Here is a 20657-nt window from a genome sequence, read left to right as displayed (position 1 = left end):
ATTGAACTTATGTTCCTGGTACAGGAAGACTGACACTGAGCTAATCAGGAAATAAAAGCAAAATATCTTAAGTAGATATAAGTATTATCATGAAAATTCACTGTGGGGATGGAGATGCTCTTTTTTTTTTTTTTTTTTTTTGACAGAGTCTCTCTCCATTGCCCAGGCTGGAGTGCAATGGCGTGATCTCGGCTCACTGCAATCTCTGCCTCCCAGATTCAAGCAATTCTCCTGCCTCAGCTTCCCAAGTAGCTGGGATTACAGGTGTGTGCCACTGTGCTCAACTAATTTTTGTATTATTTGATAGAGTCGGGGTTTTGCCATGTTGGCCAGGCTGGTCTTGAACTCCTGACCTCAGGTGATCTGCTCACCTCTGCCTCCCAAAGTATTGGGATTACAGGCGTGAGCCACCGCACCCAGCCTGATGCTGCTTCTTATAGGGCATTCAAGCAAGACCTCTCTCACAAGGGGTAATCTGAAAAGAGACCTGAAGAAAGTAGGAGAAAGGAAAGGTGTGAGAGTCTCCTAAAAAGGGGAGGAAAATGAATCAGAGAAGTAGGAGAGTACTACCAGGCAGGGCTAATGCCCCCTTGAAGTTAATGGCCATAAATCTGAAGTGATTAAGGAACTTCAAATCATATATATTCTCTATAGATACACTGTATATATATTTAAAATCATGTATACACTGTATATAAATCATATATACGATATATATAAAATTATATATACTATATATATATGATTTATATATATACAGACACTTCAAATTTATGGCCATTAACTAAATTATATATATATATGATTTTAAGCCTCTTAATCTCTTCAATATATATAGAATATATAATATATTGATAAAAGAAATTAAAGGCAACACAAATAAGTGCAAAGACATCCCATATTCATGAATCAGAAGACATAATTTTGTTAAACTGTTCATACTACCCAAAGGAATCTACAAATTGATTTCAATTCCTATCAAAATCCACTTAGTGGCTGGGTGCAGAGGCTCACACCTCGGAAGGCCAAGGTGGGAGGACCATTTGAGTCCAGGAGTTCAAGACCAGCCTGGACAACACAGCAAGACCCCATTTCTACAAAAAAAATAAAAAATAAAAATTAGCCAGGCATGGTGGCATGTTCCTGTCTATAGTCCTAGCTACTCCAGAAGCCAAGGAGAGACGATCGCTTGAGCACAGGAGTTTGAGGTTACAGTGAGCTATGATCATTACCACTTCACTCCAGCTCGGGCAAAAGAGTAAGACTCTGTCTCTAAAATGAACAAACAAGAAAGAATAATAATAATAATAAAAAAAAAACCCTGCAATGATATCACCTTACACCCATTAGAATGGCCATTATAAAAAATAACAACAGGTGTTGGTGAGAAGGTGGATACATTAGAACTCTTGTGCATCATTGGTGGGAATATAAAATAGTGCAGCTGTTTTGGGAAACAGTATGGAGGTTCATTAAAAGCAAACTATCTTATGATTCAGCAATCACAATTATCAGGATTTACCCAAAAGAATTCAAGACAGGATCTCTAGGAGGCATTTACACTCAAATGTTTATTGCAGTAGTATTCACAATAACTGTAAGGCAGAAACAACCTAAATGTCCATCAATGATGAATGGATAAAGAAAATATGGGCCCGATGCAGTGGCTCACGTCTGTAATCCCAGCACTTTGGGAGGCTGAAGTCAGAGAATTGCTTGAGCTCAGGAGTTCGAGATCAGCCTGGGCAACATAGTAAGACCTCATCTCTACAAAAAATAAAAAATAAAAGTGAGCCAGGCATGGTGGTGTGCCTGTAGTACCAACTTCTCAGGAGGCTGAGGATGGGGGACCACTTGAATCCAGGCAATCCAGGCTGCAGTGAGCCATGATCGTGCCACTGCACCCCAGCCTGGGCAACAGAGTGAGACCCTGACTCAAAAAAAAAAAAAAAAAAAAAGGAAATGTGATATATACATATGTGAACCCAGAAGGCTAATCAGAAACTCAAAAGAATGCAATCATTTTTGTTTCACCTATCTGTGACCTGGAAACTCCCTCCCCGCTTCAAGTCTTCCTGCCTTTGCTTCAAGTTGTCCAGCCTTTCCAGACTGAACCAATGTACTTCTTACATGTATTGATTGATGTCTCATGTCTCCCTAAAATGTATAAACCCCAGCTGTGCCCCGACCACCTTGGACACATGTCGTCAGGACTTCCTGAGGCTGTGTCATGGGAGCATCTTCAACCTTGGCAAAATAAACGTCCTAAATTAACTGAGACGTGTCTCAGATTTTGATTTTGGGGTCCCAAGATATTTTCCTTTCACACATGCAATGGAATATTACTCACCTTTTAAAAAGAATAACCTCCTGTCATATGCTATAACATGGATGAATTTTGAACATCATGCTAAGTAAGGTAAGCCAGTCATGGAAGGACAAATACTGTATAATTCCACTTATATAAGGTATCTAAAATAGTCAAACTCATAGAAACAGAGAATAGAATGGTTGCTGCCAGGGGCTGGGGGAAGGGAAAATGGGGAGTTGCTGTTCAGTGGATAAAGAGTTTCAGTTATGCAAGGTAAAATTCTAGAGATTTGCTATAGAACAGTGTTCTTATAGTTAACAATGCCGTACTGTACACTTGTTAGGAAGATAGATCTCATGTTACACTTTTTACCACATTTTTTTAAATGGGCAAAAGACATTAACATGCATTTTATAAAAGATTTCGAACTGGGCAATAAATGCATGAAAAATGATCAGCCATATTAGTCATTAGGTAAATGCAAATTAAAATAACAATGAGATACCATTGCTCATCCACCAGATTTGGTTGGCATGGGAGGGGTGCGGGGAATGGGCAAAAAAAACTAACGCTAATCTGTGTTGATGAGAATGTAGAGCTGTAACAGTAACTCTCACATTCTGACAGTAGCAGTATAAACTGGTACAATCATTTTGAAAATAAGCTTGATTTTCAAATATATATATATATATTTTCTATATATATATAAAAATATTCCTACCCATATCTTTACTACCTGGGATGCCTCTGCAAAATAGATCCCTAAATCTCTCCAGAAAGACACTATCTCTAGCTTTTCAAGGTTATTCAAACAGGTTTGGATTCTGCAGGAAACCAGGAAATCCATGGAGAATTATCTTCCAAAATTTGAGTTTGAGGGATCTGTTGAATATTCAGGGGTAAATGGCCAAAACAAACAACAATTGCTGTCATTAATGGAGCATTTACTATGTTCTGGCACAAGTTGTGTGATGGGGTTTGAAGAGTGATTATTGATCACCCTCTTAAATCCCCTTTGAGTGTGGAACTAATTTGGGAAATAAAACTCAAGAATCAGAAAGCGTAATAGAAGTAAAGCTAATGGGGAATTTTGGCCAAATAGGATTCCTATTAGGTTCTGCAACTGAACTTACTCCCTTAGTCACAGACAGGGCGGGGCGACCTCTCACCTGCTGAAGGGGCAGGACAGCTCAGGCAACACAGAAGAGAAGGGTGAACAGATCATTCAGAAAAGAATAGCTTTGCAGGGGCTGAGAAAAGCATGTTAAGCTTGCCTTTCGAAACTCATACATCATATGGGTCACTTCTCCCATGAGGAGGCAGGAGTAAGAAAATAGCCATGGCCGGGCGCGGTGGTTCAAGCCTGTAATCCCAGCACTTTGGGAGACCGATGCGGGTGGATCATGAGGTCAATAGATCGAGACCATCCTGGCCAACATGGTGAAACCCCATCTCTACTAAAAATACAAAAATTTGCTGGGTGTGGTGGCGGGCGCCTGCAGTGCCAGGTACTCGGGGGACTGAGGCAGAAAAATTGCTTGAACCCGGGAGGCAGAGGTTGTAGTGTGCCATTGCACTCCAGCCTGGCGAAAGAGCGAGATTCTGTCTCAAAAAAGAAAGAAAGAGAGAAAGAGAGAAAGAGAGAGAAAGAAAGAAAGAAAGGAAGGAAGGATGGAAGAAGAGGGAGGCAGGGAGGGAGGGAGGGAAAAGAAAAGAAAACAGCCAAAAGCCTGCCATATTCCTCTGCATTTTTCCTTTCCAGGGCTTGGACCGGAGTTCTGATGACCTGGAATGAGGGGCTTGGCCAAGGCGGTATTTGTCCATGTGGTCTCAGCCAGTTTGTTTCAGCTTAAATGCAAATAACTTGATTCTGCTATTAGATGAACTGGCTACGATGCCCTCCTGACACAGCAAAGTGTAAGAAGGGTTATCGTCCTTGCAGAGAAAGAGAATGGGCATCAGATGGAATTGGTGCTAATCTTACCTTCACCATTTATTCAGTTTTCTCCTCTAATAAGATGATGATAACAATCCCTACCTTGTGTCTAGCTAACCAAATCCAGTCAGTCCTTCGTATCTGTGGGTTCCCAGCCAACCACAGACCGAAAATATTTGAAGAAAAAAAAAGCTAGACGCAGTGGTTCACACCTGTAATCCCAGCACTTTTGGAGGCTGAGGCAGGAGGATCACCTGTGCCTGGGAAGTTGAGGCTGCAGGGAGCTGTGATTGTGCCACTGCACTCCAGCCTGGGAGGACAGAGCAAGACCCTTCATCAGAAAAATAAAAAATAAAAAAGGGTGATTGCATCTGTGCTGAACACATATTGGCTTTCTTTCTTGTTCTATTCCCTAAACAATACAGTAAACAGCAATTTACATAGTATTTACATTGTATTAGGCATTTTATAAGCAATTTAGATATTAAAGGAAGATGTGTATGGGTTATATGCAAATGCTGCACTATTTTTTTATAAGGGACTTCAGCATCCCTGGATTTTGGTATCCACGGGGGTCCTGGAACCAATACCCCTCGGATACCAAGGGACTACTGTAGAGCGTTTGCTCCATGCCACACACTGTTCCAAGCCTCTTCAAATATTAATCGTTCGACCGTCCCATCCATCATCCTTAAGAGGTAGACATTATCTTTGTCACCTAATGAAGGAAATGGGCACAGAGAGGTTAAGTAGCTTGGCAGGTCTCACAGCTGTTGAGCAGAGGCGTGTATTAAGCCGGGATTTGAACGCCCTCCCTCTGGCTGCGGAACCTGTGCCATCCTGCAGGAAACGAACCCATCCCGGGACCTGGCGCGCCAGGAGGACTCCGCAGGATGCGCGGCGTGTGCGTGGAACCTGGTATTCTGCAAGCCTGGACTTCTGAGCTTGGCGCGCGGCTGCAGGGATTCGCTGGAACTCGCGCCAAGGACCGCGCCCGGGATCCTGCAGGGGTGGGAAGGAGGCGCGGGCTCCTTGCTTCCGCCGCAGGGGGGCGCTGCCGGGCTCCCCGGCACTAGCGCTACTGGCGGCCCCGGCGGCCGGGCGTCCCGCCTGCAAGATGTCCGTGCGCCGCGCCGGCCGGGGACCCGCCTCTCCTGGCTGCTGTGCCGCAGCGCCCTGCTGTCCCCGGCCTCGGGCTACGTGATCGTAAGCTCCGTGTCCTGGGCCGTCACCAACGAGGTGCACAGGAGCTGGACAGCGCCTCCACTGAGGAGGCTATGCCCGCGCTGCTGGAGGATTCGGGCAGCATCTGGCAGCAAAGCTTCCCCGCCTCGGCTCATAAGGAGGACGCGCACCTGTGGCCCCGGGCGGGCGCCGCCCGCGCCAGGCCGCCCCCCGCGCCGCCCGGGGTGTTCTCCTACCGGCGCGAGGGCGGCCAGGCGGCCGGTGCGCCCCCGGGCCCTAGACTGCGCGCCGCCACCGCCCGCTCCCTGGCCCACGCCGGCGTCTGGGGCTGCCTGGCCACCGTGTCCGCCCACGAGAAGGTAAGCGCCCGGCGGGGAGCGCGAGGGTGCCTGGCATTCAGGCGGCGGCCGGGGGACGGGCACTGGGACGTGCTCGCGACCGCTCGGGACTGGGATCCGGGTCCACCAGACGTACCCGGTGCGCTGGACGGGACCCTGGGCACTGTACATAATGGAAGGCGATGGTGCCTCCGTGAGCCTGGCGAAGTCGGGGGAGGGTCGGAGAGGGACATGAATAACCAGGCTTCCTGCCAGGTGGGGTTGAGTACCGAATCCCCACATTGAGGTGGCCAGGGCCAGGCAGAGACACGGACACCTAACCAGCGTCTGACCGAGACCTGGACCAAAGCAGCCACAGACGCCTTTGGAATCGCAGAGTAGGCGGGAACAGCCCTTCCCAGCGCAGGGCACAAACCCATAGACCTGAACTCCCCATCACCTTCTGACCTGGAGCTGAAGCGGGGATGGGGAGAGAGACAGCACCAGGGCTTCGATGGAAATCTGCATTTAAGAAAATGGAGTTCAAGATTTTTTCTGGAAAGGAGGCTTATTATGCAAAGTGTGTAAATGCTGGAATGAGCTATTCGCTGCACTTTTAATTGTTCAGTTCGCAAATGCTTTACTCACCTGTTAGATATGATTCCACCTAGAATGACATGGATAAGTAATGCAGATGTAACTTCCATGCCTCCAGAAGGCTTTTGGGGGTTTTAAGAGAGATGAAAGAGCTACAGGGCAGTAATGTGAACTCCTCTTTACTTCCTACAAAAAAAGAAATAATCTTTTATAGAAGGCAAAGGACATTGGCCAGGTTCTTGCCCCAGCTCTGGGTCTCACCAAGACTGTGGCCAAGTCACTGGCTTCTCCACTTTGCTTTCCTCGTCTATAAAATTAGGTTTAGTTTTTAAGGTCCTTTTTTGCTTAAAAACTACCTAAATGGCAACTTTATTTCGAGTTTGGCAATGGTCTTAACCTCTTAAGTGTCAAATGCAGATCCAGTTGGATATTCTCAACATCCAGATGATTTTTCACAACTGTATCTTGCACTCCTAAGACACATCTTAAAAAGACATAAAGGTTAAAGATGACACTGATCTTAGTTGAAAACACAAATCTTTTCAAGAAATTAAATAAAGTCTAGTGCCAATGTATTAGAGATATTTTGACTTTCAACATTCCTTCTCTTAGCTTTGTTAGGAGTTCCTCTTTCTAATCCTTATTGACATTTGATTTAAACAATAAATTCAGAAAGCATTTACACAATGTACTGCCATGTACGCAAAGCATGACTCTGGGCAGCTATGACAAACTGAAAAATGGGATATATGAACAAAGTTATGTTACCATTTTGGAAGATTTCTTAACATTTCATGTTCCTGAAAAATTAAAGCCCTGCCTTTTATAATTCTACACACCATTATCATGCAACATTTCAAGGACAAAGACAACCCCTGAATTCTGAGCTAAGTAACAACAAGGTGCACTTTGTTAGGGATAAAATCGTGGAAAATTGGGATGCTTGACTGGCATGATTTGGGAAAACCTCAGCACTAAATATTTTTGTTGGCCTGGCGTCGTGGCTCACACCTGTAATCCCAGCACTTTGGGAGGCCGAGGCGGGCAGATCACTTGAGGTCAGGAGTTCAAGACCAGCTTGGCTAACATGGTGAAACCCTGTCTCTACTAAAAACACAAAAATAGCCAGGCGTGGTGGCATGCACCTGTAATCCCAGCAACTTGGGAGGCTAAGGCACAAGAATCGCTTAACCCAGGAGATGGAGGCTGCAGTGAGCCAAAATCGTGCCACGAATGCCAGCCTGGGCAACAGAGTGAGACTGTGTCTCAAAAAAAAAATACTAATAAAATAAATAAATAAATAAATAAATACTTTTGTTTATATCTGCAGTCACAGAAACATGATATACCACCTGTCTTAGTCCATCTGTATTACTGTAAACAAATACCTGAGGCTGGGTAATTTATAAAGAAAAGAGGTGTATTTGGCTCACAGTTCTGCATGCTGTTCAGAAAGCATGGTGCAGCCTCTGCTTCTGGGGAGGCCTCAGACTGCTTCCACTCATGGTGGAAGGTGTAGAGCCGGTGTGTGCAGTGATCACATGGCAACAAAGAAAGCAAGAGAGAGGGGAAGGTGCCAGGCTCTTATTTTTATTTATTTATTTTATAGATGGGGTCTGGCTCTGTCACCCAGGCTGGAATGCGGTGGTGCGATCATAGCTCACTGCTGCTTCAAACTCCTGGGCTCAAGCAACCCTGCTGCCTCAGCCTTTCGAGTAACTGGGACTACAGATGTGTGCCACCATGCCAATCTAATTTTTTAAAAAACTTTTTGTAGAGATGGGGGTCTCACCATCTTGCCCACGCTGATCCTGAACTGTTGGGCTCCCAAAGTGCTAGGATTACAGGGTGAGTCCCCACGCCCAGTTGGCACCAGGCTTTTTTAAACCTTCTCTCAGGGGAACTCTCAAGGAAACTAACAGAGGGACCATTCACTCAGTACCTCGAGGAGGGCACCAAGCCATTCATGAGGGATCCACCCCCATGACCCAAACCCTTCCCACTTGTCCTCCCCTCCAACACCGGGGATCAGAATTTCACATGAGATTTGGAGGGACGGATATCCAAACTATAGCACCACCCTTCTCCCACCCTAGTGGGTGATCATGAAGAAAAATTGGCATGTCATGTTTCTGTGGCTTCCTTCATGCAAAAAGGGTAACAAATCAATTTCTCATAACTTGCTGAGTCATACAATGAAATATTATTGATTACAATAAAAATGCAGCTAATAAATGAGAAAGTGATGTAGCCCTAAAAGAAATAATAATAGAAAGTTCCTGAAGTCCGAAGAGCAGGCAAGACGTTAAAGACTTAAACATCCTCCCTAAAGTTGCTCAAAATTTGGGACAGGCAATTAACCTTGGGAGTTAAGGCAGTGGGGCTGTAACAGGCAGCTTGTGGAAAAGGCTTAGCGCCAGCCCCCCATAAATGTCACTGTCCCTCCCCAAAAGAACATGAAATTTAACAAAATGAGTATATTTGCCATGCACAGGCAGCTTCAAGGAGAATCCTTTCACCACCCCTTCCACACAGGATGCCACTGCTAAGTATCTCCTATGGAGAAATTCTACAGCCATCACGGAGTGAATTGGGCAGACTGGGGATCACCTCACCTTGATTTACTACCTGTCAGAGCCACTGTGATGCTATGATCCCCCCTCATCCCTGGTGTTGTATTTCCTAGCCAGAGGCACAAGCTAAGCTCCCAGATCAAGTCGAGCCACAGCTCTGCACTGAAAAAGCCTCTTTTGGTGTTTGTTAGATCCAAGGACTGCCATTTGGGAACTGCCTGCCCATCAGTGATGGCCCCTTCAACAATAGCACTGGGATTCCTTTCTTCTACACGACAGCCAAGGACCCCGTGGTGGCTGATCTGATGAAGAACCCCATGGCCTCGCTGATGCTGCCAGAATCAGAAGGGGAGTTCTGCAGGTAGAAGATGGTTTGCCCTCACTCGCACGAGTCCTGGGAAGTTTTTGACAGAGAGTTGGGGGTGGGTTTCTCTCTGGGTCACATGACTTTAACAGAACTCTGAGATGCACATTGATGTTCACCCTTGAAATCAGATAAATTAGAATTCCACCACTCACCAAGCAGTGTGATTTGCAGCAAGTTAGTTGATCTTTGGGAGCCTCAGTTTCTTCATCCGTAAAATGGGAATAATAATCTTTGCCTCCGAGGGTTATTGCAAGTGTAGGAAATAGGTGCAAAATGCTTTGTGCAACACTGGCAGGAGTCCAGACAGCTCCTGTTGTTATGGAAAAGGGCGAGGGTGGGAGTGAGGGTTGGTAAAGGAAGAGCCAGTAGTTCATCTCCCTAGCACAGAGTCATGGAACACACAGTCTATATATTGTCTTTCCAATTTATTTCTATCCTGTCCCCAGACATGTGTGCAATAAGGAGCCAGCATTTTTTAATTCACTTTTTCAAAAGCTCTCTGAAAGAAAACACTTCCAAAGACATTTAAGCACTAACAGAACATTGATGCAGTCCCCTTTATCTGAATTCAAAATGCAAATCCCCAGCTCCTCTCCCTTCCAAGGGGTTGTGGCTGGAGCTGAAAGTTGCAGCCTTCTTATTGCATGGTTGATTCTCCAGCAGCCACCCCCACACCTGTCACATTAGCCTACAAAAGACACTTACCACTTCAGAGAGTCCAAGAGTTTTAGGAGTCCTGTGCCAGGAGATGGGGGCAGAGACCAAGAATAGATTTATTATGAAAAGTCACAATATCACAGGCAGTTTCTTTAAAAACTAAGCATTCACTTACCATACAACTCAGCAATTTTACTGTTGACCATTTATCCCAGAGAAATAAAAATATATTCAATACAGAAATTTCTATAGTTTTATTCACAGTGCCACAAATTGGAAGGAAAGTACTTAAATGCCCTTCAGCGGGTGAACAGTGAAACAAACTGTGCATCCATGTCATGGAATACTACTTGGTAGTAAACAAGAGCAAACTGTGGACATGTGGAGCAACTTGGATTGGTCTCAGGGCATTGTGCTGAATGAAAAGCCTTAAGATGTCACATGAACGATTCCATTTGGTAACATTCTTTAAATAACAGAATCATATAAATGAAAAACACATGAGTGGTTGCCAGAGGTTAGGAGTGTTGGAGTGTGCAGAGGTATGTGATGGTCAGAGATAACATGAAAGAGAAGTCTGTGGTGATGGAATAGTCCTGTAACTTGATAGAGGCTGTTGTTACAGGAAGCTGCCCATGTGATGAAATGACAGAGACCCGCACACACGCATTGTTGCAATGTCAGATTCCTGGTTTTGCTCCTGTACTGTAGTCACGTAAGATGTGAGCACTGGGGAGACTGTGAGGGAGAATTCTGAGCAGAAGGCTTATGTGGCTTCCTGCCTCCTACCATGCCACCCCCACCAGATGCATTAAATTTCTGGTCTGAGTCAGCCTGCCTCTGTCCTCATCCATCTGTCTGTCTGTCTCTTTCTTTCCCTCTCTCCCTGCCTCCTCACTGTTTCACATGGTCATTGTAAAGAAGAAACCTAAAAAATTCGGAAATGTAGATAAATTGAAAGGAAAAATTTTAAACCATGAGGTTGTTCCTTTCTTATTTAAATATGGTGGTTCCCTTGTTTCATCAGCCACAGGCTTTGGGCCTGGGCAGGATCTGTAGCCCACAGCCTTTGAGTTCTTGACCTATCCTCTGAGATTTTTAGGGTTCAAAGTAGAAAGACTTGGTCCCCTGCTTCCAGTCCTATCTGGTACCCATTCCCTAATCTTTTCTGGCTAACCATTGTGCTTCCCAGTAATTATGTTTACCATTTTCTCACATAGGGATTAACAACATAGGCTCTGGACTCGGAGTGCCTAGGTTTAAATCTTGACTCCACCACCTCCTTAGTAGTTATTCAGTCTCTTCGTGCCTCAGTTTCTTCATTTGTAACTAACACCTATCTCAGAAGCCATGGGAAGGATTAAGGGATGTGATAGGAAGCACTCACTGACTCTTGGATATCATTATTTATGGTTGTTAGTTGGTGTCTCTGCTGCATTTTGTTTATCGCTCCTGGTTCCGTGACTGTCCATCAGTGTGCCTTGTGCTTGTTCTGTAGATTTTATTTCACAGTCTCTTGGTTTTGGTGGGTGGCACACGGCCCTGAGAGGACGGGGACATGAGAAAGATTCTGAGCCCTTTAGTTGTCTCTAGTGCTACATCATGATTGTCATCATTGCTGTAAACCAAAAAGTATCTGAGACAAGTCTTATTCAATTTAGAAGGTGTATTTTGCCAAAGTTAATGATGCACCCATGACACAGCCTCAGGAGGTCCTGACAACATGCGCCCCGGGGTGGTCGGGGTACACCTTGCTTTGATATATTTCAGGGAGACATGAGACATCAATCAATATATGTAAGATGTACATTGGTTCGGTCCAGTAAGGCGGAACAATTCGAAGTAGGGGGTTTCCAGGCCAGAAGTAGATAAGAGACAAAAAGTTGGCATTCTTTTGAGTCCTTGATCAGCCTTCCAATGAATACACAATTGTGTCTGGCTCAGTGAACCTACATTTTTACATGAACAATAGGGTAGAGGAAGCAATCAGTTATGCATTTGTCTCAGGTGAGCCTCAAAGGGATGACTTTGAGTTGTGTCTGTCCTTTATCCATAAGGAGTTTTCTTGTGGGTGAATGATGAGGGAGGGATGTAGGTTGTTATCTGTGTAGCTATCTTATTTAGCAATAAAACAGGAGGCAAATTTGCCTGACGTAGTTTCCAGCTTTATTCTGTTTCTGTCTTTTGCTTTCCTCCCCCCCTGCAACTTTTGGGCATGTATTTGTAGTCATCAGAGATTGAAATTCTAGTGTTTGTCCTATGTAGAATTGGTCCTTTTGCATAACTGCTAAAAATTACAAATATTAAATGAATACACCCCATACTTAATACAATTTTGTGGTCATGTACTTCACTTACTCTGTAGACTCACTCACTCACCTCATTTTTTAAACACCATATGGTATACATTTCTTTCATTTTTTTTAAATGGATTTAAAGGGAAGAATTCTAATCTCGTAATAGACCCTGGAAAACATTTTAAAGAATTTTTGTCTGATTAACTGTAGCTTTTAAAATCCTGATTTTTGGTTTCCTTGCCACATCATTTAATTGATAAATTATAAGTGTTGTTTGATATTTTTTAAAATGCATATATTCTAAGTTATGTATTAAATTATTTCAACATGGCCAGGCATGGTGGCTCACGCCTATAATCCCGGCACTTTAGGAAGCCAGAGCGGAAGGATTGCCTGAGCCCAGGATTTTGAGACCAGCCTGGACAACATGCCTAGACCCCATCCGTCAAAAAAAATAAACAAATTAGCCAGGCGTGGTGGCCCATACCTATAGTCCCAGCTACTCAGGAGGCTGAGGCTGCTGCAGTGAGCCATGACTGCCACTGCACTCCAGCTTGGGCAACAGAGTGAGACTCTGTCTCAAAAAAAAAAAAATCTTTCAGCATGTTTCATATCTAAGCAAAGTCCATCTGATTTACATAAGACATCTTCTTCTGTGATGTTCAAATATGCATTCATACAATACCCATGTGCTACTGTTTATGAATTCATTTCCTCAGTGTCTTCAAACTCTTTTTTTATTCCTGATTTTTATGAGAAGTATTTCAATCTTTGAAATTCTCTTGAATGACTAGCATGATTGTTCCAGTTTTCCCTCATAGTTACCATGGTGTTTGGAGCTCTAAAAATATTTTGTTTCAGTTTACATGTTTCCTTCTATAAAGAGGAATTAAATGTAAATGTAAGATTAAAACAATGAAGCCGGGCATGGTGGCTCATGCCTGTGATCCCAGCACTTTGAGATGCCAAGGCAGCAGATCACTTGAGATCAGCCTGGGCAACATGGTGAAACCCCGTCTCTACTAAAAATACAAAAAAATTAGCCAGGCATGGTGGCGGGTGCCTGTAATCCCAGCTACTCCTGAGGCCGAGACAGGAGAATCGCTTGAACCTGAGAGGCAGAGGTTGCAGTGAGCCGAGATCGTGCCACTGCATTCCACCCTGGGCGACAGAGTGAGACTCTGTCTCAAAAAAAATAATATAAAAAAGATTAAAACTGGAAAGCTTGCTAAGGTAGTCTGTCTGAAAACAGGAATAATTTTTTTTCTTTTATCAAAAAAATGGCAGTTTTAATAGCTTTTGCTCTAAGATGACCTTGGGAGAAAAGCCGTAAAATAATTCCCAGTGTGGTGTTTTAAAATAGAAGATTTTTCGTTTTAAATATGTGTTTAGGAATTTCCTTTGTTACTAACATTGTCCTTTAAAATGATCTTGAAGCAAAGTCTAGTTTAATATAATGTTTAAATGCAGTAAAAATATCAGCAGATTTTATAATTTTTGTCATAGATAGCAATATACCACTAGATTTATTTCACAAATGCTATCTGAATATAATTTCACAGACAATGAACGAGTTACCACGTTGTATATTTACTCAATTCAAAATTAAACACTGTGGATTTCAACAGTAATAAGCTCCTGTGGTTACCTGTTGGAAGTGCATTACAGATAGTCAGGAGGCTATCTGAAAAGTTGTCTTCTCCAGGACCATTTTGAAAATAAATTAATAATGTGTATTGCTCTAGCTTTTCAAAAGAATAGTTGAGTTCTTCAAATAGCTACCGCTTACAATACAACCACAGGTGATCTGGTTACATTTATGTTAAGAGTGATTAAAAACTTTCTTCCAACCTTTCTGTCAGATAACCAAAATAACCCCTTATAATTTAAAATTAATTAAACCTCATGGCTACCTAATTTAAAGTACTAAGTAAGATCATGTTGCCTCCAATAAAGAAATCATTCACATTATAAAAATATGATTCTTTCCTTTAGATAAATTTATCTTTAAGGTATTCTACAATGTGATTACCATCCTAGGCAATACGGCAGGACCCTGTCTCTACAAAAAAAATTTTTAAGTTAGCCAGGCATAGTAGTATGCACCTGTGTCTCAGCTGTTCAGGAGGCTGAGGTGGGAAGGATGGCTTGAGTCCAGGAGTTAGAGGCTGCAGCGAGCTGTCATCACCACTGCACTCCAGCCTGGGTGACAGTCGAGGCTCTGTTTCCAAAAAAAAAAAAAAAAAGTGATTGACTGTATTTAAGTAAATTATATTTACATTAGATTTCCTGTTTACTTAGTACTGAATAAAATGTAATCTACAGTCTATGTTACACAGATGGATGTATAGAACAAATTTATAAGGACTTTTTTTTCAAATGATACTAAATTTTTATATATATATCACAATAAGAATTGAGGTTAGAATTATGGTTTTTTACTAACATGAATATAATATCATCACCTAGTGGCCTTCGTTTAGTTCGGTACAATTACTTCACATCATTTATATATCTTTGTTGAATATGTTTCCACTAATTTCTTGTTTTTTACAATTATTATCTTTAGGAATAAGTTTGTGGAGTTCGACATGAAGCCAGTCTGTAAGAAGTGCTATGAGAAATTTCCATTGGAGCTGAAGAAAAGACTTAAGAAACTAGCTGAGACCTTAGGAAGGAAGTTCCTTTATTTTTTCTTTTCTATGCAAGATAAGAGATTACCAACATTACTTGTCTTGATCTACCCATATTTAAAGCTATATCTCAAAGCAGTGGAGAGAGAAGAGGACCTGTATGAATGGTTTTATGTCATTTTTTAATTAAAAAAGAAAAATTCATATAATCGTGTTTAAAACACAGATGAAGTCAGTATCTGCCTTTGTTAACCCTTATCCATTTGTTGACATGTAGACTGTTTACAAAAAAAACACACGTAGTTAAATGTTAAATTTTAATTAAGGCCCCCCCAAATTAAATATGACTTTTTAAAATGAAAGGAGCCACCTTTTACATGACTCAGGTGAAAAAACAGTATAAACATTAATTTACTTTGTATTCAAAAGAAAATTCCAACTGCTGTTGGGGAAGGACACAGAAAAGAAAAATAACCACCCAAGAAAAACAAAAACAAGAAAAACAAATCTTATACAATCTTTAGTATATTTATCAAACTAGTAGCTATAAAGTGAATATGCACATTGCTAAGACAGAAAACAAGTGTAATTCAGAACTACTTGATTTTTTTTAGTTAAATGCGATAATTATTATGCTTAGTTTTATAACCTGCTCTCCTTGTGAATTCTTCCTTCAAATGATTACTTAACACAGTAGTAATAGCTAGCTAGTAGGATGTCTTTTAAATTTTTGTGCAAAAAAATTTATACCAGGTATTTGGAAATATACTTTACAATATTGGAAAATGAAGTATTTTTAATGTATTACAGCAATTATGTTTCTAAGCTTAATGTTAAGCATGTAGTCTTAGAATAGGACATGAAATTAAATTGTATGTAGCTTGGAATGTATTGCTTCAGAAAACTGAATGTGTATGTCGGTCATATTGCCTTTATAACCATGCTAATATCTATGCTTTATACATACTCAAACTTGCCTTGCCTTAAAAAAATACATACTACATACTTAAATCAGAAATTCTAGCCATCTCACAGAATACCAATTAAAACTAAGTGCGTTGAGATCTGAGATTGGGAAACCCAGATTCATTTACCACAGCTGTAATTATGTTTTTAGAAACTCTATTCTCCTCTTTTTGGGGAAATCCATTGAAGTTAATTTCTGTTATCTTATTAGAAGAAAATGATGTTGATATGTTTCAGATTTTCCATTTCAAATCTTATAATTAATTGGATTTATTTACTATAAGTAGGAGGTATAAATGACACTCTTAAATTGGAAGGAGGGGTGTTTTAGTGTCTGTTTTAGGTCAAAATTAGTGATTCTATTTTTATCAAAAGTTTTATCCTGAAGTTTCAGGACCACTCTTCCTTAATAAACTTGTTAATGGAAAGCAAGCTTTATGAACATTTAAAAATGTTGCTGCTGCTTTGTTACTTAAAAAGAAAGTTGCCAAGAGAGACTTCTTAGGGAAAGTATTTTTTTTTCCAAAAATTGCTGAAATATGGTTTTGCCATTTTTAAAAAGTCTCAGGTTATTACCACTCTGCCATTAAATATTTGTATGCCTGCATTTTTAAAAATTCTGTGCATGTACTTTATAGAGTACATTCTATTTTTGTTTTCAGATACCCTACAACCAATTTTTTTAGTAATCTTTTAGAATTAAAATTATCATAAATGATTGAAAATAATAATCACGTAGTTTAAGATTGTATGTGTTCGGTAGTTTAAAACAATCTTTGCATTTGACAGTAAGAATCAAAGTCCCTTCAGTGTGCCTTTGTCAGCTAATATGTGACCAGCAATGACAACCTTGGGAGTATTTATTAAATATTATACTATGAATATAGGCAACATAGGACAGGGTTTGCAGTATAGAGTCTTGATGCTAAATTCTCATATACCTCTACACGAGAAATATGGAGGAGAAAAACAAGCATTTACATATATTCTTCGTCACTTTGAAGATGCATGGCCTGAACTCGACTGCTTGTGTTTGTTTACATATCAGGCATAGCCAGGCATCTCCTGTAGCCAGAGGTTCCATTGCTGTCTTTGCTCAGTCCTCTTTTAAAATATGAATTAGTGGACAGGTGCGGTGGCTCACACCTGTAATCCCAGCACTTTGGGAGGTCGAGGCAGGTGGATCACGAGGTCAGGAGATCAAGATCATCCTGGCTAACACTGAAACCCCATCTCTACTACAAAAAAATTAGCCGGGCGTGGTGGCGGGCACCTGTAGTCCCAGCTACTCAGGAAGCTGAGGCAGGAGAATGGCGGGAACCCGGGAGGCAGAGCTCGCAGTGAGCCAAGATTGCGCCACTGCACTCCAGCCTGGGCAACAGAGCAAGACTCCATCTCAAAAAAAATAAAAATAAACTATGAATGAGTATTTTCTAGAAATTCAACTTGCTAAGCCTATAATACTTAAGGGTAGTTTATCTAGATACAGTACTTTCTTCCCTGATAAGTAGTATCATTGGAGCCCTTAGGTATAGGAGAAGAGGAAGAAGTTTAAAAAGTGTACCTGGGCTGGGTGTGGTGGCTGACTCCTGTAATCCCAGCACTTTGGGAGGCCGAGGGGGGCAGATCATGAGGTCAGGAGATCGAGACTTTCCCGGCTAACACGGTGAAACCCCGTCTCTACTAAAAATACAAAAAAACATTAGCCAGGCGTGGTGGCGGGCACCTGTAGTCCCAGCTACTCACGAGGCTGAGGCAGGAGAATGGCTTGAACCCAGGAGACGGATCTTAGCAGTGAGCCGAGATCGCGCCACTGCACTCCAGCCTGGGCGACAGAGCAAGACTCCGTCTCAAAAAAAAAAAAAAAAAAAAAAGTGTTTAAGTGGATTAAAAGAGAAACTTGGTCTAGTTCATAATATTTTTAATAGGGCTTTCCCTGGCTGCTGGAAAACTTAGGCCAGTAAGCATCTCTTTGTTTAAAGTCCTACAAGACAATTTGAAATAATTCATTGTTCATGCCAAAATTCTAAGTACCGTTTTTCTTAGCAAGTGTAATATAATCGGGAAAAATGGGTACAAGTAAAACATTCTTTGGATCATACTCAAAGCCTTATTAGCACTGCACCTGAATAATAGGTCATTTTGCCTCACTCATTTGCCAAAGTAGCCATTTCTAAGTTAAGGAAGTTTTTAGGTAGGCTCATAGCCTTGTGTTTCATTTTAGATTGTAAGCTCAATGGCAGGGATACTATATCGATAATTATGTTTTCATACAGCAACCATCACAGTAAATTCTTGGTGCTTAATAAATGTTAATAATTGTTAACAATAACCTGTTGTATATTGTTTAATTTGAATGGTATATATGTGAAATACATATGAAAATTCAAGTATTCATGAATATATAATAGAAACAAGTAAATGAATAAAATGACCTGGTTACTATAGATAAGCCAAATTTTGAACCATTTAGAACAATGGTGTAGTCTTCCCTCTATTCAATGTAAATGCTGGGTTTTTTTTTATTATTCTTATTCTTAAGAAAGGAGATAACAGGCCAGGCACAGTGGCTCACACCTGTAATCCCAGCACTTTGGGAGGCCGAGGCCAGTGGATCACTTGAGGTCAGGAGTTTGAGACCAGCCTGGCCAACACAGTGAAACCTCATCTCTACTAAAGATACAAAAATTAGTAGGGCGTGGTGGTGTGCACCTGTAGTCCCAGCTACTTGGGAGGCTGAGGCAGTAGAATCACTTGGATCCAGGAGGCAGAGGTTTCAGTGAGCTGAGATTGTGCCATTGCACTCCAGCCTGGGTGACAGAGTAAGAAAGACTCCATCTCAAAAAAAAAAAAAAAAGAAAGGAGATATACAGCTTAATAAACAATTCAGCAAGCCCTGAGTCACTGTGCGCAGTGTGTTGGGAAGTCCGCATCCACCTTAAATGTAGAGAATCCTGGGGGCTCTGTCTGAGTCTTGCATTCCATTTCCTTCCCTGTGGAGGTGAGACAGGTCATCACATCTCCCTGTGGGAAGTGTTGGATGGGGTGAGCACAGAGCATGCTAGACCATAGTGGCAGGAGCCCAGGGAGGGGAGGAGAGGGGAGGCTTCCTAGAGGAGCTGGATCTTGAGAGATGAACAGAAGTTGGCCAGGCAGGGAAGGAGGATAGGGAGTGGGCATCCCAGGCCACGGCAGAAGGACTGCTTGAGCCCAGGAGTTCCAAGACAAGCCTGGGCAACATAGCAAGACCCCAGTTCTACAAAAATTAAAAACTAGGCAGGTGTGGTGGTGAGACCCCGTCTCTACAAAAAATCAAAAAGTTAGGCATGGTGGCACATGCCTATGGCGACCAGCTACTCTGGAGGCTGAGGATGGCTTGAGCCCAGGTCAAGGCTGCAGTGAGCTATGATCGCACTGCTGCACTCCAGCACTCCAGCCTGGGTGACAGCGAGACCCTGTCTGAAAAAAAAATTAAAAAAATAGACTTGGGAAATACTTATAATAGCAAAGGCAGGATCTAAAATACTATACATGATCATAAGTATGTGCAAAATGGCCTTTTGAAACGATGGAGGGAATATATCGAAATGTTATGGAAATGGTTTTTAAATTTTTTGTTTGGAGTTTTTTTTTTTGTAGAGAAAGGGGACTCTTCAGATGGTGTTTTCAGCTTTCCAAAATTCTATAATAATAGGAAATGGTAACTTTATTTTTTGAACGTGCTCTGTTAAATCAAATGCATATGCTACAATATTGTTTTCATAATTTTTTGGCAAAATTTTCCCCACAGATGGAGCCATGCTGAGCTTTAGCTGCTTTTAAGCAGCTCCTGTCTTAATTATCACAAATTCTAACTTAGTAGAGTTAAAAGTAAAGCCTTCACTCTAATGAGCCAGTCACCCTGCCTGGTGAAATTTTAGATCTCAGAAGCCATTTACCCTTGCAATAAAAATTAGTGACATTCTGGCCGGGCGAGATGGCTCACACCTGTAATCCCAGCACTTTGGGAGGCCGAGGCAGGCAGATCACCTGAGGTCGGGAATTCGAGACTAGCCTGACCAACACGGAGAAACCCTGTTTCTACTAAAAATACAAAATTAGCCAGGCATGGTGGCACATGCCTGTAATCCTAGCTATTTGGGAGGTTGAGTCAGGAGAATCGCTTGAACCCGGGAGGCGGAGATTGCAGAGAGCCGAGATCGCACCATTGCACTCCAGCCTGGGCAACAAGAGTGAAACTCTGTCTCAAAAAAAAAAAGAACAACTAGAGCAGTGGTCCCTAAGTGAAGCTTCTTCTGTATTTACATCCTCTCCTTATCACTTGCATCACCATCTGCCTCCTGTCAAATCATCGGGGGCATCAGATTCTTATAGGGGTACAAACCCTATTGTGAACTGTGCATGTGAGGGATCTAGGTTGGGTGCTCCTTATGAGAATCTGATGCCTGATGATCTGTCACTGTCTCCCATCACCCTCAGACGGGACCATCTAGTTGCGGGAAAACAATCTCAGGACCCCCACAGATTCTACCTTATAGTGAGTTGTGTAATTATTATATATTACAATGTAATAATAGAAGTAAAGTACACAATAAAGGTAATATGCTTGAATCATCCTGAAACCATCTCCACCACCACCAACTGTGGAAAAATTGCTTTCCATGAAACTGGTCCATGGTGCCAAAAAGGTTGAGGACCACAAAAAAAAAGAAGTGCATCAGAGGCCAGGCACGGTGGCTCACGCCTGTAGTCCCAGCCCTTTGGGAGGCCTAGGCAGGCAGATGGCTTGAGTCCAGGAGTTCAAAACCAGCCTGAGCA

The 20657-nt window shown here is 42.1% G+C and overlaps 1 protein-coding gene across 2 annotated transcripts in view; it reads left to right on the top strand.

Annotated features, from left to right (window-relative positions):
* Positions 1-5162: 5162 nt before the first annotated feature.
* The window catches only part of CREG2 (cellular repressor of E1A stimulated genes 2), a 35921-nt gene continuing 20426 nt past the window's right edge, over positions 5163-20657 (top strand). The window contains exons 1-3 of one of the 2 annotated variants that reach the window (XM_063649281.1): positions 5163-5791; positions 9111-9280; positions 14810-18171. In XM_063649281.1, coding sequence (XP_063505351.1) covers positions 5525-5791; positions 9111-9280; positions 14810-15059 — 687 coding nt within the window. In that variant the 5' untranslated portion in view covers positions 5163-5524 and the 3' untranslated portion in view covers positions 15060-18171. Of the gene's footprint in view, positions 5792-9110; positions 9281-14809; positions 18172-20657 lie in introns of those variants that run through there. The other variant, XM_063649282.1, reaches the window with a different exon arrangement.

Source organism: Pongo pygmaeus, chromosome 12 (genome assembly GCF_028885625.2).
Source record: "Pongo pygmaeus isolate AG05252 chromosome 12, NHGRI_mPonPyg2-v2.0_pri, whole genome shotgun sequence".
Classification (NCBI taxonomy): domain Eukaryota; kingdom Metazoa; phylum Chordata; class Mammalia; order Primates; family Hominidae; genus Pongo; species Pongo pygmaeus.
Note: the sequence above shows the minus strand (reverse complement) of the source record. Positions and strands in the feature narration are given on the sequence as shown.